General features: G+C 47.5%; 1 protein-coding gene across 8 annotated transcripts in view; it reads right to left on the bottom strand.

Annotated features, from left to right (window-relative positions):
* The window catches only part of ILDR2 (immunoglobulin like domain containing receptor 2), a 364,041-nt gene that overhangs the window by 198,470 nt on the left and 142,090 nt on the right, over positions 1–23,481 (bottom strand). For all 8 annotated transcript variants that reach the window (XM_068270840.1, XM_068270845.1, XM_068270844.1 and 5 more), the window contains exon 2: positions 16,718–17,038. In XM_068270840.1, the coding sequence (XP_068126941.1) occupies positions 16,718–17,038 (321 nt within the window). The remainder of the gene's footprint in view (positions 1–16,717; positions 17,039–23,481) is intronic.

Below are 23,481 nucleotides of genomic sequence, written 5' to 3'. Positions count from 1 at the left end.
GTTGCGGTTCGGTGCCTTTAGGCTCCTATGATGTAAATCCGGGCCTAGTCAGGCTCCAGAAAAAAAAACAAAGGACCACTGGATGAAGTCACAGAGGTAACCCCTGGGACAGGAGAGGAGACAATACAAGATGGAAGGAGGAGCCACAATTGTGATACAATATGCAGTAAGTGGAGGTAAGTAACAGGAACAGTCTTACCTCACGATAAGAGGTTAAAGAGAACCCGAGGTGTGTTTAAAGAATGTTATCTGCATACAGAGGCTGGATCTGCCTATACAGCCCAGCCTCTGTTGCTATCCCAAACCCCACTAAGGTCCCCCTGCACTCTGCAATCCCTCATAAATCACAGCCATGCTATGAGGCTGTGTTTACATCTGTAGTGTCAGTCTCAGCTGCTCCCCCGCCTCCTGCATAGCTCCGGTCCCTGCCCCCATCCCTTCCCTCCAATCAGCAGGGAGGAAAGGGATGCAGGCGGGGACTGGAGTTCTGCAGGAGGCGGGGAGAGCAGCAGACTGACACTATAGAGATAAACACAGCCAGCTCTGACAAGCTGTTTGTCAGCAGCGTGGCTGTGATTTATGAGGGATTGCAGAGTGCAGGGGGATATTAGGGGGGTTTGGGATAGCAACAGAGGCTGGGCTGTATAGGCAGATCCAGCCTCTGTATGCAGATAATATTCTTCAAACCCACCTCGGGTTCTCTTTAAGATTTTTATTGTTAGACACCAATGAAAAGACAACACATTTCACGGGACCCCTCCACTTCCTCAGGTCAATACTGGACAGAGCTATGTAACTCCATTTTAGAGCCCCAAATGATTCAAGTCATTGGGCATTCTGGAACGGAGATACATAGCTCAGACACTTACTTACCTCCACTCACTACATATTGTATCACAATTGGGATGCTTCCTCACATCTTGCGTTGTAAGGGCAGGACTCTCCTCCTACTGTTTTTTTGTCTTCGTCTTCTGAATCAGGCCTGGGGCTCCATGTCCGCTGACATCTGGTGCGTAGCCCCGAACCCGCTGAAAGACGTCATCGGGTTTTCTCTATCTCAAGTAGAGAACTGGCCAGCGAGGCTATGCGCCTGAAGCCCGGCACTGATTCACAAGACGGACACCCAGCAGGTAATTATAAATTTACAGGAGAAGAGAATACGTATTATACTTTGGATACCCGCTTTAATCATAGAAGGCGACATCTTTACTGCTGGCAGGGAGCATCACTGCGGAATGTCTGCTAAGGGCTTGAACCCTCTAGGTCAGTGATGGCTAACCTTGGCACACCAGCTGTGACAAAACTACAAATCCCATCATGCCTCTGCCTCCCCAAGTTATGCTTAGAGCTGTCAGAGTATTGCAATGCCTCATGGGACTTGTAGTTCCACCACAGCTGGAGTGCCAAGGTTAGCCATCACTGCTCTAGGTATTGCAAATTGCAATTTGTAACAAAAAACCCTTGATTTTCAGCGCAATTTGAAGGCATGCGATTTTGCCCCAGCATTCCTTCAATGCAATCGCTCCGAAAATGCTCCATGCTACGCTTTTGTGATCTTAGTCACCAGAACACTGTACAGAGAGTCCCTGACTTACAAATACCTGACATAAGAACAACCCATCAACCCATGTCGATGATGTCATCCTGCCGGGCGAAGTCAGGAACTTCCTGTCCTGTCTTTACCCCAGCTCTGTTCCTCTTGCATAGTATCAGGCAGTGGAAGCAGCAGCCCTTCTCCCACCTGCTCTGGGCGCCTCCAGTGATGAGCATCCTCCTCTCACAGTCACTGCTCCCTCTAGTGCCCGCTTTCCTGCATGTCGCAAGTAACTACACGATCAGGAGAAGCTGGCACTAGAGGGAGCAGAGGGTGAGAGTAGGACGCTCATCGCTAAAGGTGCCTGAAGCAGGTGAGAGAAGGCCTGTTGCTTCCACTGCACATAGGCTGCACTGCACTGGGCTGAGGAAGCGCAGGAGGGGAACGGGGACACAACAAGGCCAGGGGAATTAGAATGAGGCACCAAGAGGGGCAGAAGGACGCAAAAGGGAACAGAATGAGACACAAGAGGGACACGGGGCAGAGGTGACACAGAGGAGGACACTAAAGACACAGGGAAACAGAAGTGACAAAAAGGGAGGGCACTGGAGGCAAAGGGAAGCACAGAGGAGGTACAGGGGATAGAAATGGCACAGTGTTCCAACTTAAAAACGGATTCAGGTAAAGTACAATCCTACAGTCTCTAACTCGTTCATTAACCGGTGACTACCTGTAGTGGAATCACCCTCATAGGGTTCCACTGTCATAGCCCTTTGGCAATCGCTGCTGACCAGCAAACGCTTCAAAAGCTCTCCTAGAGATGGCCCGAACTTGTTCTATAGCGAACAACTATGGGGAATGACCTCGGGGTAATTTCCGCATACATCTTTTTACGCATTACTGCGCAGAAGCTTTCCCGGCAGCCGCGTGTCCTTGATTGGGCGCCCGCAGCCGGGAGCGCTCTGCAAATGACGTCACTAGCAACAGGCGCATGATCAAGGATGCGCAGCCGGCAGGAAAGCGTCTATGCAGTAATAAGTGAAAGGACGTATGCGGAAATGACCCCGAGGTCATTACCCATAGCTGTTTGTTATAGAACAAGTCCGGGCCATCTCTAAGCTCTCCTAGCAGCCCCCAGGCCTTACTGAGTGTTCCGAAGCCAGCAAAAACAACACCTGGTTTCCCAGAGTCCACTGGTAGGAGAAGGCTAAATAACTAAAAAGCCTAGGCCCTAGGCTAAGAATCACTGGGAGGGCGGGACTACATACCAATATACAGCAATATATATATACAGATATACAAAGTGTTTCCGATACTGAAACCAGGATAATAACCACAAAATGGGGTATCAAGACAAACAAGACAAATAACATTTATATCGCGCTTTTCTCCTGGTGGACTCAAAGCGCCAGAGCTGCAGCCATTAGGACGCGCTCTATAGGCAGTAGCAGTGTTAGGAAGACTTGCCTAAGGTCTCCTACTGAATAGGTGCTGGCTTACATTCTTCTATATGTCACTGCAGTGCCCCTTTAAAACTGAAGTTAAATGAGAGTTATAAAACTGAAGCCCTCAGTAAATCAATGAGTTTTTGAACTTGAACATCTCAACTTCCAGAGGTAATACTTCTCATTTACACTAATCAGCCTGATTGCTCTGAGAAAACTCTGTGTTCAATTTGAAATTAATTAGGCTTTTAAGGCCAATAAAGAGACACAGAAGGACGGGAACGGCGTTCTCAGGAATGTCTACAATGCACTTTAGAAAAATGGGTAGAATGGAGGCGCACAATGCGTGTTCTATTTTGGGGCTTGATTCACAAAAGCGTGCTAACAGTTAGCACGCTGGTGAAAAGCCCCTTATCACGCCTAAACTCAGTTTAGGCGTGATAAGTTTAGGCATGATAAGTTTAGGCGTGATAACTATAGCACCAACTGGGTTAGCACCGCAGTGCACAGCTGATCAAGTTTTTCGCTAGCAAAGTCTGGTGCGCGCGAAACGTCACATAGAGTTTAATGGCGCTGCTTTGCACGCATTACTTTGCGCGCAATGTAAACTTATCTAAACTTATGTTTCAATGGTTTTTATTGAACAGTTTTTGAAATTTTTTTACAACAATAGACTTAATAAAATAAGTCTTATATCTCTTGAACAAAATGATATACATTACATACATATTCACATATATGAAGACAGCGTTTCTTGTCATTAATATGCAAAAATCAGTACATATACAAATATCTGTTTGAGCTATGTTTCTACAACATTATTTGTATGTAGTCCAGAACACCCAGATGTTATAAGTCAATATATTCCTCAAATGGATTCAGCTCAACCTGGGAAATGGGGGATTGAAACCACCCTACAGAGATCCCAGGGAACCGAACCACTTTTCTATAGACAAAGTGTTCAACTGCCAATCTTGTCCACCTAACTAGATGATAGACCAGCAATCATCCACATAGGATTCTAAGCTAGATTTTAGTATGGTATAAGCAGTAAGACAGGTGAACCAGGCCACAAAAAGACAAAAATCCTACAGAAATCTAGATAATTGTTTTATATCTATATATATAATAGAGTAAAGCAGCCCATACACTCAGCCGATTTTCTGGCCGACCGATCGATCGCGATCGATCGATCGATCGATCGATCGCAAATCGGTTGGCCAATCGACCGATCGACGGCCGATTTCGATCGATTTCGATGGATTTCCATCGAACTAGCAGGGTGGAAAATTTAGGTCGATCTGATGAGATTGCTTATCAGTTTGCATTGACCTTAATGGAAATCTGATGGCAAAAAAATGCCATCAGATCGAATTTCAACAGATTTCAAACTGAAATCTATTGGAATTCTATCCTGGTAAAAAATGTTCTAAAAACGCATCAGATAGATCATCAGATGCATTTCTTATCTGTCTGCTGCCAATCTGACGAGTGTATGGGCACCTTTAGTGCCACAACCTTCGAGCAAGAAGAAGAAGTACTTTGCATGAGAAAATGTATGCGTGCTCAATCACCAAGTTTTAGGCTTCTTTTCCACGGACTGTTGAGCTGTGTGCTCAGCAAGCAGTTACCAGGCAGCAGCAAGCAGTTACCAGGCAGCAGCAAGCAGTTACCAGGCAGCAGCAAGCAGTTACCAGGCAGCAGCAAGCAGTTACCAGGCAGCAGCGAGCAGTTACCAGGCAGCAGCGAGCAGTTACCAGGCAGCAGTGAGCAGATACCAGGCAGCAGTGAGCAGATACCAGGCAGCAACAAGCAGTCTCCAGGCAGCAGCAAGCTGTTACCAGGCAGCAGCAAGCTGTTACCAGGCAGTAGTGAGCAGTTGTAAGAGTTTGAGAGGCATGTTACTGCCTATCAACTGTCCGTGGAAAAGAGGCCTACCCTAGCAAGTCTGGCTTTGCAAATCTGGCCTAATTGGCTATTCATGAGGCAATGCTCATGCAAATATGCATTTGCTTTTGCATGCCAAACTATGCAGAGTCAAAAAACCAATACTGCAAAGCAGTCGCCCTGCTACATGCCAGTGATGAGCGAAAATGCAAAAATTCGTTTCGATAAATTTTTACCGAATTTTCGCCTAATTTCGTTTTGACAGGCAAATTTTCCATCTAATTTTTTCACGTTAATTTTCGCCTAAGGCCAGTCATTTTCGCATTACTTGCGTATGATTGCGGACATTTTCCACATAAGGGCATTAGCGCCCGCATTCAGAGAAGTTTCTTGCGCATTATTGCGGGCATTTTTCCGTATAAACGTCCGCATAGATTGAATTTCCATGCGGATTATTGTGGACATTTTTCCGCATAAGGACATAAGCATCCGCATACAATGAATTTTCGATGCTGGTCGAAAACGCAAATATTTCTGAAGATTTTCGTGAAAATTCGCCAAAAAACGAAAACGGGATTTTCGAGGCGAAAATTGGCAAGCAACACTGCTACATGCTACATTAGCACTATCCAGGAGCGCCACGGGGAGGATTCCCAATGCCCCCCTTTTATACAACCGGGGGGACCACAGGGTCCCAGGCTCTCTCACTGCCTGGGAACCACAGCGACACCCCGGAGGGGGAGGCGCAGGCGACCCCCCCCCCCCCCAAGCGTGGCCAGCGTCGGGGAGAGCCGTCCACACCCACCTCCCAATATTAAAAACAGGCACTTACCTTAACGTCCATTGCGTTCTGCTACATGCGCGTTAACTTGGGGGCACCACATGAGAAAGGAGTGAAGCATGGGTCACCCCGAGCTTTAGAGCTCAGGGCTGGCTCACATACAGCACTCCAGAGGGGGGGGGGGGGGGGGGGGACAGGTGTCCGGAGCAAGCCATCCACCACCTGCCTCCAAAGGATACAAACTGCACAAAATGCTTTCCATGAGAAAATTAATGCGCATGTAGCAGAACGCAATGGACGTTAAGGTAAGTGCCTGTTTTTAATATTGGGAGGTGGGTGCAGACGGCTCTCCCTGGCGCTGGCCACGCTTGGGGGGGGGGGTCGCCTGCGGCACCTAGCCTCCCCCTCCGGGGTGCCGCTGTGGTTCCCGCGGTCCCTCCAGTTGTATAAAAAGGGGGCATTGGGAATAGGGATGCTCAAATTCGGCTTCGGAAGATATCCGGATTTTTGCTATCCGGATATCTCCCAGTAATGCTGTGCGGGCTGGGCGGGGGGGTCAAGCTTACCTCTCTGACGTCTTCTTCGGTCGTCCCTCGGCGCCTCCCACGATGCGCTCCATGCGCGTCACGTGATTACAAACACTTCCTCCTTCAACCCGGAAGGAGGAAGTGTTTGTAATCAGGTGACGGCCGCTTGGACCGCATCGTGGGAGGCGCTGAGGGACGACCGAAGAAGACGTCAGAGAGGTAAGCTTGACCCCCCCACCCAGCCCGCACAGCATTACTGGGAGATATCCGGATAGCAAAAATCCGGATATCTCCCGAAGCCGAATTTGAGCATCCCTGATTGGGAATCCTCCCTGTGGCGCTCCTGGATAGTGCTAATGTAGCATGTAGCAGTGTTGCTTGCGAATTTTCACCTAAGTCATTTTCGCATCGAAAATCCTGTTTTCATTTTTTGGCGAATTTTCACGAAAATCTTCAGAAATATTTGTGTTTTCGACCAGCATCGAAAATTCATTGTATGCGGATGCTTATGCCCTTATGCGGAAAAATGTCCACAATAATCCGCATGGAAATATAGACTATGAATGTATTTTGTAGGTACTGATCTTTTGCAGGAACGGATCTTTTGCAGATAATGATCTTTTGAATGTGTACAGCAACTTTGTGTGCAGCATCTTGCAAAGATTTCTGTCTGATGGGGAGTTCAGCTCCATAGAACAGACTGTGTAGAGTATGGCTCTCATACTACATGGAAGGGGGTAAAATTGGTCTGTGATCTTTCATTTTTCCAAAGACTTTTATCTGATGTGTGTACCCACCTTTATTCTTCTTGCTTCAAGGTTGAGGCACGTACTCTATTAGATAGATAGAAGATGCGGCGTATGCTACGACGCGGGACGGCTAGTACAATATACTTTTCCTTATTATAGTCTATTAATAAAGATTAATATAAACCTAATATGATCTTGATTCTCTTCTATTATTTTTCTATATAATCTAAGCAGAGAAAAAACCTAAACCTAAATTATCAATGATAGCTTTGTATAAGTGTTGACCAGAACCAAAATAGAGTTTTTATTCATTCCTTATTACCTCCAAAAACATGAGAGGAAACTTATCTAAACTTATCACGCCTAAACTTATCATGCCTAAACTGAGTTTAGGCGTGATAAGGGGCTTTTCACCAGCGTGGTGCAATGTTATCACGCCTAAAGTCTTTTAGGAGTGATAACTAGGTTATCATCGCTTTGTGAATCGAGCCCTTAGTGTTTTAAAATAACAATAAAAAAATAATAAACGAGAGATAATTGCTTACCAGTTCAACTGGAAACATTTTCCTATTTTTCTGAGGTCTGAGGTATAGAGCAGGGGTGGCAAAAATTCTGACCCGAATGACCCGAATTTGGCCTACAAGGGTAATTTTTTATTTGTATTGCAAGTCGCCTGCTCCCCCCCCCCCCCCCCCCAATACTGTGCTCCCCAAGCTCCCATCAGTATATGCATTAGCAGTGGCACAGTGGTAGTCATGCTTGTCTCTCCTCCTCAGGGCTCCGTTGATGCCCATCCATCCACTACAGCGGGCGCTCCATCTACTCCAATTCTCCTCTTGCACATCACATGACTGTACATTGTCCGCTGTAGAGGATGTGGGTGGGTATTGTTGGATTCCTGAGGAGGTGAGAGAAGCACGACTACAGCTGCCCCCTACTGGGGCTGGAGGAGCAAAGGATGGGGCCGCGAGATCACCATGGATGCTATATTAGTGAGGGAAGCACTAGACCACCAGGGAAGGCACATGATGGAGAGGAAGGAGCCACTACACACTAGGGAACTGTATAGGAGAGGAAAGGGAGGAGGTGATAGACACCAGGGAACTGTATAGGGGAGAGACGAGGGCCCCTAGACTCCAGGAACCTCTATGGGGGAGGGAGGGGGCCACTAGACACCAGGGAACTGTACAGGGGAAAGAGGAGGTGGGGGAACTAGACACCAGGGAACTATAGGGGAGAGAGAGGGAGCCACTACACACCAGGGAGCTGTATAGGGGAGGGAGAGGAGGGGGGCCACTAGACACCAGGGAACTATATAGGTGAGGGAGGGGAGGATGCGCTAGACACCAGGGAACTGTATAGGGGAGTGAGGAGGGGGTAGGGGCACTAGACACCAAGGAACTATAGGGAAGAAGGAGGGAGCCACTACACGCCAGGGAACTATATAGGTGAGGGAGGAGAGGATGCACTAGACACCAGGGAACTATATGGGGAAGATAGGAGCCACTAGACAGCAGGGAACTGAATGGGGAGGGACGGGAGGAGATATGCTAGACACCAGGGAACTGTATAGGGGAGGGAGGGGAGGAGATGCTAGACACCAGGGAACTGTATAGGGGAGGGAGGGGAGGAGATGCTAGACACCAGGGAACTGTATAGGGGAGGGAGGGGAGGAGGCCACTAGACAGCAGGGAACTGGATAGGGGAGGGAGGGGAGGAGATGCTAGACACCAGGGAACTTTATAAAGGAGTAAGGTTGGCCACTAGACATTGAGGTTGGCTGGCAATTTAGTCCCAGTTTTCAATTTCGGCCCACTGTGTATTTGAGTTTGATACCTCTGGCATAGAGGGACTCTGCGTTGAAATGATGGCCTGAAGGAGGATTCTGGAAGCCTCTGGACAATCCACAGGCTCTCCACTACTAAGGTAAGTATATATAAAAAAATTAGTTTTACACTTCATGTGCCCTTTAACCACTTGAGGACCGTGGGCTTTACCCCCCTTAAAGGACTTACGAGGCGAAATGCTTAAAAAATGTTATGTACCTCATTGCTAAAGCAGACCTCAGGGCAGACGAACAGCACCTTCCTTTTCACGATCAGGTGCTTTATCAGGCTAATCCAGGTTACATTGCAGCTCCCGACCCTCCACAGGGTCGCCCTAGCAGAATCGCCGCTTTAAAAATCCAACTCCTGCGCAGCTCGCATAGCCGTGGCCGCGCAGGATTACAGCCCCGCTCGTGTCCGCCCTCACTCCGTGCGCTCTACTATACGTCATGTGGGCGGCTCCACATGACCACCCACATGACGAACTACACTGCCAGCCAGCCGCGCCCCCTCAGCAGAGAATACAAGCGCTGAACGAGTGAGTACCTGCTCGTTCAGCGCTTGTATTCTCTGCTGAGGGGGCGCGGCTGGCTGGCAGTGTAGTTCGTCATGTGGGTGGTCATGTGGAGCCGCCCACATGACGTATAGTAGAGCGCACGGAGTGAGGGCGGACACGAGCGGGGCTGTAATCCTGCGCGGCCACGGCTATGCGAGCTGCGCAGGAGTTGGATTTTTAAAGCGGCGATTCTGCTAGGGCGACCCTGTGGAGGGTCGGGAGCTGCAATGTAACCTGGATTAGCCTGATAAAGCACCTGATCGTGAAAAGGAAGGTGCTGTTCGTCTGCCCTGAGGTCTGCTTTAGCAATGAGGTACATAACATTTTTTAAGCAATTCGCCTCGTAAGTCCTTTAAGGACCAGGCACTTTTTTCCATTCAGACCACTGCAGCTTTCACGGTTTATTGCTCGCTCATACAACCTACCACCTAAATGAATTTTGGCTCCTTTTCTTGTCACTAATAAAGCTTTCTTTTGGTGCTATTTGATTGCTGCTGCGATTATTACTTTTTATTATATTCATCAAAAAAGACATGAATTTTGTCAAAAAAAATGATTTTTTTAACTTTCTGTGCTGACATTTTTCCAATAAAGTAAAATTTCGGTATACATGCAGCGCGAAAAATGTGGACAAACATGTTTTTGATAAAAAAAAAAAAAACATTCAGCCTATATTTATTGGTTTGGGTAAAGGTTATAGCGTTTACAAACTATGGTGCAAAAAGTGAATTTTCCCATTTTCCAGCATCTCTGACTTTTCTGACCACCTGACATGTTTCATGAGGGGCTAGAATTCCAGGATAGTATAAATGCCCCCCAAATGACCCCATTTTGGAAAGAAGACATCCCAAAGTATTCACTGAGAGGCATAGTGAGTTCATAGAAGATATTATTTTTTGTCACAAGTAAGCGGAAAATGACACTTTGTGACAAAAAAAAAAAAAAAAAAAAGTTTCAATTTCTTCTAACTTGCGACAAAAAAAAAAAAATGAAATCTGCCACGGACTCACTATGCTCCTCTCTGAATACCTTGAAGTGTCTACTTTCCAAAATGGGGTCATTTGTGGGGTGTGTTTACTGTCCTGACATTTTAGGGGGTGCTAAATTGTAAGCACCCCTGTAAAGCCTAAAGGTGCTCATTGGACTTTGGGCCCCTTAGCGCAGTTAGGCTGCAAAAAAGTGCCACACATGTGGTATTGCCGTACTCAGGAGAAGTAGTATAATGTGTTTTGGGGTGTATTTTTACACATACCCATGCTGGGTGGGAGAAATGTCTCTGTAAATGACAATTGTTTGATTTTTTTTTTTACACACAATTGTCCATTTACAGAGATATTTCTCCCACTCAGCATGGGTATGTGTAAAAATACACCTAAAACACATTCTACTACTTCTCCTGAGTACGGCGATACACCATGTGTGGCACTTTTTTGCACCCTAACTGCGCTAAGGGGCCCAAAGTCCAATGAGTACCTTTAGGATTTCACAGGTCATTTTTGTTTCAAGACTACTCCTCACGGTTTAGGGCCCCTAAAATGCCAGGGCTGTATAGGAACCCCACTAATGACCCCATTTTAGAAAGAAGACACCCCAAGGTATTCCGTTAGGAGTATGGCGAGTTCATAGAAGATTTTATTTTTTGTCGCAAGTTAGCGGAAATTGATTTTAATTGTTTTTTTCACAAAGTGTCATTTTCCGCTAACTTGTGACAAAAAATAAAATCTTCTATGAACTCACCATACTCCTAACGGAATACCTTTGGGTGTCTTCTTTCTAGAATGGGGTCATTTGTGGGGTTCCTATACTGCCCTGGCATTTTAGGGGCCCTAAACCGTGAGGAGTAGTCTTGAAACCAAATGTCGCAAAATGACCTGTGAAATCCTAAAGGTGCTCATTGGACTTTGGGCCCCTTAGCGTACGTAGGGTGTAAAAAAGTGCCACACATGTGGTACCGTCGTACTCAGGAGAAGTAGTATAATGTGTTTTGGGGTGTATTTTTACACATACCCATGCTGGGTGGGAGAAATATCTCTGTAAATGACAATTGTTTGATTTTTTATACACACAATTGTCCATTTACAGAGAGATTTCACCCACCCAGCATGGGTATGTGTAAAAATACACCCCAAAACACATTATACTACTTTTCCTGAGTACGGCGGTACCACATGTGTGACACTTTTTTGCAGCCTAGGTGCGCTAAGGGGCCCAACGTCCTATTCACAGGTCATTTTGAGGCATTTGTTTTCTAGACTACAACTCACGGTTTAGGGCCACTAAAATGCCAGGGCAGTATAGGAACCCCACAAGTGACCCCATTTTAGAAAGAAGACACCCCAAGGTATTCCGTTAGGTGTATGGCGAGTTCATAGAAGATTTTATTTTTTGTCACAAGTTAGTGAAATATGACACTTTGTGAAAAAAAAACAATAAAAATCAATTTCCGCTAACTTTTGACAAAAAATAAAATCTTCTATGAACTTGTCATACACCTAACAGAATACCTTGGGTGTCTTTTTTTCTAAAATGGGGTCACTTGTGGGGTTTTACGGGCCCAAAACCGTGATTAGTCTGGAAACCAAATGTCTCAAAATGACTGTTCAGGGGTATAAGCATCTACAAATTTTGATGACAGGTGGTCTATGAGGGGGCGAATTTTGTGGAACCGGTCATAAGCAGGGTGGCCTTTTAGATGACAGGTTGTATTGGGCCTGATCTGATGAATAGGAGTGCTAGGGGGGGTGACAGGAGGTGATTGATGGGTGTCTCAGGGGGTGGTTAGAGGGGAAAATAGATGCAATCAATGCACTGGGGAGGTGATCGGAAGGGGGTCTGAGGGGGATCTGAGGGATTGGCCGAGTGATCAGGAGCCCACACGGGGAAAATTAGGGCCTGATCTGATGGGTAGGTGTGCTAGGGGGTGACAGGAGGTGATTGATGGGTGTCTCAAGGTGTGATTAGAGGGGGGAATAGATGCAAGCAATGCACTGGCGAGGTGATCAGGGCTTGGGTCTGAGGGCGTTCTGAGGGTGTGGGCGGGTGATTGGGTGCCCTAGGGGCAGATAGGGGTCTAATCTGATAGGTAGCAGTGACGGGGGTGATTGATGGGTAATTAGTGGGTGTTTAGGGTAGAGAACAGATGTAAACACTGTACTTGGGAGGTGATCGGACGTCGGATCTGCGGGCGATCTATTGGTGTGGGTGGGTGATCAGATTTCCCGCAAGGGGCAGGTTAGGGGCTGATTGATGGGTGGCAGTGACAGGGGGTGATTGATGGATGGCAGTGACAGGGGGTGATTGATGGGTGATTGACAGGTGATCAGTGGGTTATTACAGGGAAGAACAGATGTAAATATTGCACTGGCGAATTGATAAGGGGGGGGGTCTGAGGGCAATCTGAGCGTGTAGGCGGGTGATTGGGTGCCCGCAAGGGGCAGATTAGGGTCTGATCTGATGGGTAACAGTGACAGGTGGTGATAGGGTGTGATTGATGGGTAATTAGTGGGTGTTTAGGGTAGAGAACAGATGTAAACACTGCACTTGGGAGGTGATCTGACGTCGGATCTGCGGGCGATCTATTGGTGTGGGTGGGTGATCAGATTGCCCGCAGGGGGCAGGTTAGGGGCTGATTGATGGGTGGCAGTGACAGGGGGTGATTGATGGGTGGCAGTGACAGGGGGTGATTGATGGGTGATTGACAGGTGATTGACAGGTGATCAGTGGGTTATTACAGGGAAGAACAGATGTAAATATTGCACTGGCGAATTGATAAGGGGGGGTCTGAGGGCAATCTGAGCGTGTAGGCGGGTGATTGGGTGCCCGCAAGGGGCAGATTAGGGTCTGATCTGATGGGTAACAGTGACAGGTGGTGATAGGGGGTGATTGATGGGTAATTAGTGGGTGATTAGGGTAGAGAACAGATGTAAACACTGCACTTGGGAGGTGATCTGACGTCGGATCTGCGGGCGATCTATTGGTGTGGGTGGGTGATCAGATTGCCCGCAAGGGGCAGGTTAGGGGCTGATTGATGGGTGGCAGTGACAGGGGATGATTGATGGGTGATTGACAGGTGATTGATAGGTGATTGACAGGTGATTGACAGGTGATCAGGGGGATAGATGCATACAGTACACGGGGGGGGGGGGGGGGGTCTGGGGATAATCTGAGGGGTGGGGGGGGATGATCAGGAGGGAGCAGGGGGCAGTTTATGGCTTAAAAAAAAAAATAGGGTTGACAGATAGTGATTGATGGGTGATTAGGGGGGTGATTGGGTGCAAACAATGGTCTGGGGGGTGGCAGGGGGGGGTCTGAGGGGTGCTGTGGGCGATCAGGGGGCAGGGGGGGGGGAAATCAGTGTGCTTGGGTGCAGACTAGGGTGGCTGCAGCCTGCCCTGGTGGTCCCTCAGACACTGGGACCACCAGGGCAGGAGGCAGCCTGTATAATACACTTTGTATACATTACAAAGTGTACTATACACTTTGTATGCGGCGATCCGGGTTCTAGTAACCCGCCGGCGCTTCCGAACGGCTGGCGGGTTACAGCGCGAGGGGGCGGAGCCAGGCGCCAGCGGCCGATCGCGTCACGAATGACGCGATCGCGCCGCCCATGCCCGTAAAAGGACTGCCGCCATTTGTCTATACGGCGGTCCTTGCGGGGTCCACTTCCCGGCCGCCAATTGTATATACGGCGGTCGGGAAGTGGTTAACATGGATGTTGCCTGACTGGTTATGTGAAATACACCTCTGCCTATATAATCCAGACTGGAGCTGGCATTTCCATAATGGAACATTCCTGGATTCTCAGAATGCTGTGTAAATCCATGTGATCATCCACCGTGTCCCCTAACATCGCGTTTTTCATCTGCGGTGACAATCCAGTAACTTTAATGCCATCGCGGCTACACGTTACCACGAGGCGTCACTTCCACTTCCAATTAAGAATTCCTATACAATAAACAGAAGCAGCGTCTCACAGGAGGCCGTGAATGTAACAAAACAGCCACGGTGAGCTTGTAAAAGTCAACAAAATAATTGCTGCATTAAAATGTGCATAATACACGTTCCGGTGAGTGACAGGAACATAAAACGCGGTGACAGTACATAAGCCTTCTGGCTGCCTAGAGCGCTTCCATATAAAAACATCAGCAATCTCTCCGCTGCAGTTGGGCGGCTGCCCACTCCCCAGAAACAGCCGCATCAATTTACGGGAAAAATTCCAATTATTGAGCTTCCTGACTGGATGGAGCAGGGCGAATTATTAAACTGAACGTCTGGCTAGACCTGTTTATTTCATTTAATTTTAATCATTATTATTAGTTGATAGTTTTGCGTATTGTACATATTTGAATAGCTGTGGAGAAATTTCAGCTTAAAGGGAAGGTTCAGGGAAACCTTTAAAAAAATAAAAATCCCTATCCACTTACCTGGGGCTTCCTCCAGCCCGTGGCAGGCAGGAGGTGCCCTTGCCGCCGCTCCAGAGGCTTCCGGTCGTCTTCGGTGGCCGACCCGACCTGGCCAGGCTGGCTGCCAGGTCGGGCTCTTCTGCGCTCCAAGGACGGGCTCTTCTGCGTCCCACGCGGGCGCGCTGACGTCATTGGACGTCCTCCGGGCTGTACTGCGCAGGCGCAGTAGTTCTGTAGTAGTAGTTCTGCGCATGCGCAGTACAGCCCGGAGGACGTCCGATGACGTCAGCGTGCCCGCGTGGGACGCAGAAGAGCCCGTCCTTAGAGCGCAGAAGAGCCCGACCTGGCAGCCGGCCTGGCCAAGTCGGGTCGGCCACCGAAGACGACCGGAAGCCTCTGGAGCGGCGGCGAGGGCACCTCCTGCCTGCCACGGGCTGGAGGAAGCCCCAGGTAAGTGGATAGGGATTTTTATTTTTTTAAAGGTTTCCCTGAACCTTCCCTTTAAAGCTGGGTTGTCAGCCATAAAATCAAATTCCATTTACCCACTGCTCTGCGTTTATTATGCAGCCAGGAACCTCACCCTGCATTGCAAGTATTCCAATCTAATCAGAAATGTTTCTGCTGCAATGAATCTTAACTCAGTCAGCCTTGCTCTATTTGGTACATTGCCGAGGAGAGGGAAGCTTGTTATCTCCCCTACCACATTCCTGCTCCTCACTGATTGGCTGAGGGCAGTTCAATGTGACAGTAGGCTGAGAAGGGGAACCGCTTTTGAAATACGATCTATGTTGTGGTCACATATGTAGCAGATGGGACATGAAGGGGGGTGAGAAGAGGACACAGCGGGAACAGGAGGAGACTTGGGTGGCCAGGAGAGGACGCATCTTCCTCAGGTCAAAATACAGTGCTTCCGGGTCAGTGCAGTGGAGCTCTGATCGCCTCAGAGGAAGCAGCCAAGAGACTGCAAAACGCATTGTCTTAACTACTTTAAGACCACCTCACGCCAATGGGCGCGACCGCGGCGGCAGCCCCAGGACCGCCTAACGCCAATTGGCGTCAAGTCCTGGGGCTGCACTTTGCAGAAGATCGCACATAGGCTGCGCGCACATCCCCTGCTCGGGGGGCGGAGCTCCACCCCGCCTTCAGTCTCTGAGCCGTCTAATCATCATGTACAGAGCTGCGATCAGCAGCAGCGCTGTACTGGGGACAGCCATGTGACACAGCTGTCCCCTTCATGGTGTCAGGAGTAATTAGCGGTAATAGGCTGAAGCCTATGACAGCTAATCACAGGGAATGGCTGGCGGAGGGGGGAGAGGGGGTTGGGGAGTTTTGGGAGAGGGCGGGGATACAAATTAAATAAATAAATAGAAAAAATGTTTAAAAAGACACACATAAATATTTACATAAAAAAATTAAACACCTGAGGGGCGATCAGACCCCACCAAGAGAGAGCTCTGTTGGTGGGGTGAAAAGGGGGGGGGGGGGGGAATCACTCGTGTGCTGTGTCGTGTGGCCCTGCAGCTTGACCTTAAAGCTGCAGTGGCCTATTAAGCAAAAACTGGCCTGGTCTTTAGGGGGGTTTAACACTGTAGTCCTCAAGTGGTTAATGTGCTCTATTGTAAATAAAATTTATGAAAAATGAAGGTAAGCCGACCCTTACCATGCATTCAACTATTTTATCTTTTTTTACTCCTCCAGTCATTGTTGTGTCTAAACAAATGGAATGGTTGGAGATATGGCTACACCTGTAACACTGAGGATGTGGTTAATTCTTACAGTGGGGCACATGGCTACACCTGTTATACGGAGGACATGCTTCTTACAAAACTCTACCACTTAGACTAGCAAGTGGAGCTCCAATGATAGTGAAACATTTACTTGTAATATATGCAAAAATAAATAGTTTTTTTTTTAATGTATACTGCAGTGCCAACTAAAGATAAAGAAATCAAATGAACAACAACAAGAAAAGGTACACATTCCATTTAACATCTTTACAAGCCCTATTACCGTTTACGATGGTGACGTCCCTTCCCTTGTAAAACTCCCCCAGAGTCACAGCGCCCCCCAGCTTGGAGGCCACGGGCCGCACTGTTCTGCTGCCGTCAGCGCAGTCCAGGTACTGATTCCCTCCATGGTGGACCTTGCTGGGCGGCCTGCTGATGCCCAGGGCTTCCTCCGTACGGTCCTGGCAGAACGATTTGTATTTCCACTGGACCAGGACGGGCTGGGAAGAGGTGGTGGAGTAATGGCACCGCAGCAGGGTAGGTTGGAAGAGCATGACGGCCTTCTTGTGGTCAGGCATGGTGACTTGCACCCCTCGGGACCCACCTGCAGAAACACAAAACCAGATATGAGTGAAATTACTCCATATTGTCTATATAGTTATCCTACTTGCGTTTGATTTAAAGCAATGTCATCTTTTCTAAAAAGAAAATCAAAATCCCCATCCCCAATGTGGTCACATCAGATATTACTGGGAGCAAAGTAGCTATCTTGCATAATAATGTAATATCCAGTTTAGTCTGTAATCGCAACACTACTATCTCTCTGAATGTAGTGTTTTCCATCAGTTGAGACTGCAGACTGAAGCTCCCTGGTGTAAATGAGCCTTATATCATGCAGTCAAAGATAAAACAAAAAGCTGAGTGGAACTCAGTGCAGTTTAGTGAGAAATGAAATGCGAAAGTAAACTCCAGGCAGCGTTTGTTAAAAAAAAAAAAAAAAAAAGCTGTAGTGCAGCAATGGATCGCAGTTCTGCTGTTAAAGGGAAGGTTCAAGCAAAATAAAAAAAAATGAGTTTCACTTACCTGGGGCTTCTACCAGCCCCATGCAGCCATCCTGTGCCCTCGTAGTCACTCACTGCTGCTCCAGTCCCCCGCTGGCAGCTTGCCGACCTCGGAGGTCGGCGGGCCACATTGCGTACATTTTTACGCATTCCCGCTAGTGCAGGAACATTAACACATGCATTTTTACGCGTTACTGGTTCAATGCGTAAATTTTTATGCATTGAACCAGTAACGCGTAAAAATGTATGTGTTACCTGGCTATCCTGCTGATCCTCTGCCTCTAATACTTTCAGCCATATCCCCTGAACAAGCATGCAGCAGATCAGATGTTTCTGACATATTTGACAGATATGACGAGATTAGCTGCATGCTTGTTTCTGGTGTGATTCAGACACTTCTTTAGCCAAATAGACCAGCAGGGCTGCCAGGCAACTGGTATTGCTTAAAAATAAATAAATATGGCAGCCTCCACATACCTCTCACTACAGTTCTCCTTTAAAGCGGTATTGTCACTATAAGAATCACATTTCAACAGCAACTGGTCTGAATGTATTAAGTGATAAAGATGCTAATCCTGCATTCAAAACTTGCAAAACTTTTTCTGCTGTTATGGTTTGGAGTTATCACATACTTTAGGAGCACTGGCCCTAGTGCCAAACAGTTGAATGCTGGGAGTTCTTTTTATCTATAATATATTCCTCCTCTTCCATTTATTTCCCTGCCTAGCTGCTTATCAGAAACACCCTCTGATTACTTGTGTTTACAAGCAAGGCTGAGGTGACTCAGTGATTGGAGGATAAGACAGTGCAGTTCCTATTATACACCTCAGTGGGAGTGTCTGGAGACTCTGGGAGGAGGGCAGCTAATGAGGACACAATGAGCAAGAGAAGGGAGGGGGGAAAACAAGAGTCAGGGAGGATATGATGTCAGCATTAGCTTGGCAAGATGGCCACTGCCTAGAATAGGATTTTCTGATTCTCCTTTATAAAATTCACAGGAATCATTACGTGCCTAGCACAATACATCTGTTACGTAAGTAGAAGTAGTATTTATCTACTTATATATGTGTTTTTTATTTCTAGGTTAGCATGGGTGTCGCTTGTTCTTTAAAGGGAACCAGAGATTAACTTTTCACACAAAATAAACATATCAGTCGATAGCGTGTAAAGAATAAGTGTTCTACCTGATAATTTCGCCGCTCTGGTGTGCCTTTTTTTGGTGTTTTTTATCCATTATTGCTCCAGGAAAAATCAAATATGGCTGCCGGCTCAAATTCCTTCTGCTTCCGGGTTATGAGTTGTTCTGGATGTGCTGTCTAGGCTATATGAGACTAGGCTGCTATCTAGGCTATGTGCTTTCATTTTGGTATGATGTGCAGCTGTCTGTAGGAAGTGTCTCTCATAGGAATGAAACTGCAGTCATCATCAGTATCAATGCTGAGAGCACACAGAGCACACAGATCATATTGCAGCCACACTTGCCTGTTTCAGAGCTTCTCTCTCAGCAGGAGCAGCCCCTCCCATGTCATCACAGCTCTCAGTATGCAAAGCAGGAAATCTGAGCCAGAAGGTGGCAGGCTTGGGCTTGAAAAGACTCCACAGAAGAGTGACTCCGCTATAATGATTCCAGGTCAAACCTAGACTGAGCCAGTCGGGGATTCTTATCACAGCTGCTAAAAGACTAATTAAGCAGATAAGAATGCAACTAAAAGCAGGGTAGGTGTTTACTGTCATGTTCCCACTGATAAATGTAATAAAATACATGAGGGTGCTTCGTCTCTGGTTCTCTTTAAGGAGGAACTACATGTATTTAGAAGGAGAAAAAAGCTTGAACAGAGTATCCCCAAATACCAACAAAAAACATTGATCTTCTTGGGTGATTCTTTGCTCCTGAAATGCACACCAGTGCCCATTTGCAACTCACTTTTTCTCCTAGGAGAAAATGTTTTATCTTCTCTTTAAAATAATTTTTAGGACTTTGCAACTATAAAAGTACCAAACAGTAGGCGAAGAAGTACTATCACAATTATTTTGAGTATTTTTTTGCTTGCTGGTGGCTTAAAAGACATTTTATTGACCCTTATGCAATTCACTTTTTCACCTGGGTTTTCTCCTAGGCGATATTTTCACAAAAAGCAAACAAATGCTCAAAATAATTGAGTCAGTGCTTTTTCACATTCTTTATTGCAAGTATTCGACCAACTGGTCAAATACGCCTTTGGGAATCGCTACAAGGACTCGTATCCTCTGATTCTGAAGACGGCTGCTCCATAATGCATGCACTCTGGGACAAGATCCCTTCCGAAGTCTCCTGGAGGCGGAAACTTCGAACGGGGGACAGCGATGAAACCAGGACACCCAGAGAGGACAGGGAAGACTCTATGATGTCCAGAGCCTCAATAGGTGAGGGCCTGGCTTTTTTTGTATCATTTTACTACCAATTTGTTTTAACTCATGCAGGAAAAGGTAAGTCTGAGGATGTTTGGCAAATCACAGGGAACGATCCACAAACACTGTCCTGTTACCGTGGTTGCAAGGATATTAACATTGCCTGGAAACAATAGAGAGTCATTGCTGACTAAAACTAAAATGGCAAGGTAATTCTTAACCTCAATATATTACAAAATGATGTATATATTTCCTACTGGATGTGGGGTTCCTCTTTATATAAATTGGGCAGCCCATGGCGCTAGTTTTCGACATTTATGAGAGTCTCCACATTCCCTCGCCTGGTCTCAGGAATGACTCATCTTAATTACCTCTGAATTTCGAGTCTCTTAACGATCTCCCAATTAAAAAATGATGATTTGTTTGGAAGTCGGAGCTGACTCTTTTGGGCTTGTACTGGCAGTAGGAAACAGATTTTTTGTTGAATTAAACATTAGGACTGAGCAGAATATGTAATGCGAAGGCTCTTTTGCTTCCCGATGAGCTGTATGTAAACACTGCTGGGGTGACGGGTTTGTTACGCAACTTCCCAGTGTCTCCCAGAGTTAATGAGAGGGTAGAGACTACGGGTTACGCACTTGTTTGGAAAACTTTAAGTGGAACCCCGTCTTCACAAGACAAGAACAATGCTCTTGAGGTCAGCTGTATGCATTGCAGAGTGCAGGGAAAGGTGGTAGCGCTTCCCAAAGCAGGCGGCATCTGAATGACTACCAGCATACGTGTGCAGAGCCTAACTGTAGGTAGGATATGAATCTAGCATGCAAAACAGATGCACCAAATGAACATTGATGGAGGATGTTAGCTTCCAAAACATTTTGCATGTGATGAGGCCATCCTTTTGGAAGGGACCCTACATACATACAAGTTGTGTATGTTGCCTCTAGGGGGCTCTGCATGCCTCTATTGCTAGTCATTCAGATGTGGCCTGGTCTTAGGATGTGCTGCCCCGTTATACATTGCAGAATATCTCAACAAACTCTATTACTCTGACTGGCTTAGCTCTGGATCTAACCGTGCAATGCACTGACATAACTTCCTGGCAAGTGTGAATGATTGGGGTGTAAGGCCAGCGTACCTATGAATGTATCCCTGGCACAGCGAAGCATGTCATTTGGACGCCCACTGGGTAATTCTGGCAAAGCCGAAGACTGCAATCTTAATTGTGGCTACATCGGTGCCCGGTGTAAATTTGGGCGCTGGACTTATAGCACATGGGAGGTAATGAGAAGGTGAGGAGGGTTAGTGTTAGGAATAGGTGGGGGGAGTTAGTGTTAGGAGTAGGTATGGGGGGAGGTTAGTGTTAGGCGTAGGTAAAGGGCAGGTTACGAGTAGATAATGTGAGGTAAGCAGGGGAGAGTGGAGGTTAGTGTTAGGCAGAGTAGAGGGAGGAGTTAGTGTTAGGCAGAGGAAAGGGAAGGTTAGTGTTAGGCAGGAGAGAGGGGGAGGTTAGTGTTAGGCAGGGGAGAGGGGGAGGTTAGTGTTAGGCAGAGGAGAGGGGGGAGGTTAGTGTCAGGCAGAGGAGAGAAGAGGCTAGTGTTAGGCAGAGGTGAGAGGTTAGTGTTAGGCGTAGGTAGGGGGAGGTTAATGTTAGGAGTAGGTAGGGGGTAGGTTACAGTTAGGTAGGGGGAGAGTTGGTGTTAGGAGTAGGTAAGGGGAGAGTTAGTAGTAGGTAGGGGGAAGTTAGTGTAAGGCGTAGGTGGGGGGGGGGTATTCTTAGGCTAAGGTAGGGGCAGGTTAGGGTTAGGAGTAGGTAGGGGGAGGTTACCGTTAGGTGTAGGTAGGGGGAGTTTATGTTAGGAGTAGATAGGGGTGAGGTTAGTGTTAGGGGTAGGTAAGGGGCAAATCAGGGTTAGGAGTAGGTAGAGAGGGTGTTAGGCGTAGGTAGGGGGAGGGTTAGGAGTAGGTAGGAGGCAGGTTAGGAGTAGGTAGGCAAAGGTTAGTGTTAGAAGTAGGGAGGGGAGTATTAGTGTTAGGATTAGGATAGTGTTAGGCATAGGTAGGGGGAGGTTAGTGTTAGTAGTAGGTAGGAGAAGGTAAGTGTTAAGCATAGGTAGGGGGAGGTTAGTGTTAGTAGCAGGTAGGAGAAGGTAAGTGTTAAGCATAGGTAGGGGGAGGTTAGTATTGGGCGCAGGGAGGGGGCAGGTTAGTGTTAGTAGTAGGTAAGGGGAGTGTTAGCGTTAGTAGTAGATAAGGAAAGTTTTAGTAGTAGGTGGGGAGGAGTTAGGGTTGGTGGATAGTTAACGATGTATGAGCACCCCTGCTGTTGCTGCTGTTTGGTATGATTAATCTCGCGCAGCAGTCATACACGTTTGCAGCATTCTCAGTAAAAGCAGAGCTCCCCTTTACACAAAGCGTTTCCCGGCGTCTGAGCAGCGCGTCTTGGCAGGCAGCACTGCCATACACATCAGCTATGTACAGTAATGACCTCCTTCGCTTTGCGTAGGCGACTGACACTCTCGATGAGCAGAATATATGGAGCAGATTTTTGTTAGTTCAAGAAAAAAAAACAGAATCCTCCTCTCTCTCCACCTGGCATAGTTTGTGCTGGAAGACCCCCGAGGACGGGTCACAGTCTATCAGGTCACTCTATGAGTAGGGGGAGCAGGAAGCCCCCCTGAAGACTGCCGCAGAGACAAAGGCATTTCTAGGAAATAATTACACACTTGCCACTGGGCTCATCCCCTCCACATAACCTACTTTCTGCCTGAATCAAGGCTAAGAGATCCTGCAAGGCGCAGTTACCAACCTTGACTATTATTTTTAGAAACAATGCGTGCCTAGTGTAAGGATAATCATATGCCGGAAGACAAATTGAGCATACACGAGACCCTGCGGCTCTGTAACAACTGTAGGACTACATTTCCCAGGATGCCTTGCTTGCAGGTGCCAGCAATGTGAGACAGCTGTAGGGTCGTACCATTGCCTGAGGATGCAGCACATGCACAGCGACAGTCCATCAGTAATTACCACAAGCCACAATTGCAGCGCATGCACAGCGGCAGTCCATCAGTGATTACCAGTGCCACAAGCCACAACTGCAGCACATGCACAGCGGCAGTCCTTCAGTGATTACCACAAGCCACAACTGCAGCACATGCACAGCAGCAGTCCATCAGTGATTACCACAAGCCACAACTGCAGCACATGCACAGCAGCCGTCCATCAGTGATTACCACAAGCCACAACTGCAGCACATGCACAGCGGCAGTCCATCAGTGATTACCACAAGCCACAACTGCAGCACATGCACAGCAGCCGTCCATCAGTGATTACCACAAGCCACAACTGCAACACATGCACAGCGACAGTCCATCAGTGATTACCACAAGCCACAACTGCAGCACCTGCTCAGCGGCAGTCCATCAGTGATTACCACAAGCCACAACTGCAGCACCTGCTCAGCGGCAGTCCATCAGTGATTACCACAAGCCACAACTGCAGCACCTGCTCAGCGGCAGTCCATCAGTGATTACCACAAGCCACAACTGCAACACATGTACAGCAGCAGCCCATCAGTGATTACCACAAGCCACAGCTG

Source organism: Hyperolius riggenbachi, chromosome 2 (assembly GCF_040937935.1).
Source record: "Hyperolius riggenbachi isolate aHypRig1 chromosome 2, aHypRig1.pri, whole genome shotgun sequence".
Classification (NCBI taxonomy): domain Eukaryota; kingdom Metazoa; phylum Chordata; class Amphibia; order Anura; family Hyperoliidae; genus Hyperolius; species Hyperolius riggenbachi.
This window is presented reverse-complemented; position numbering and strand designations above follow the sequence as displayed.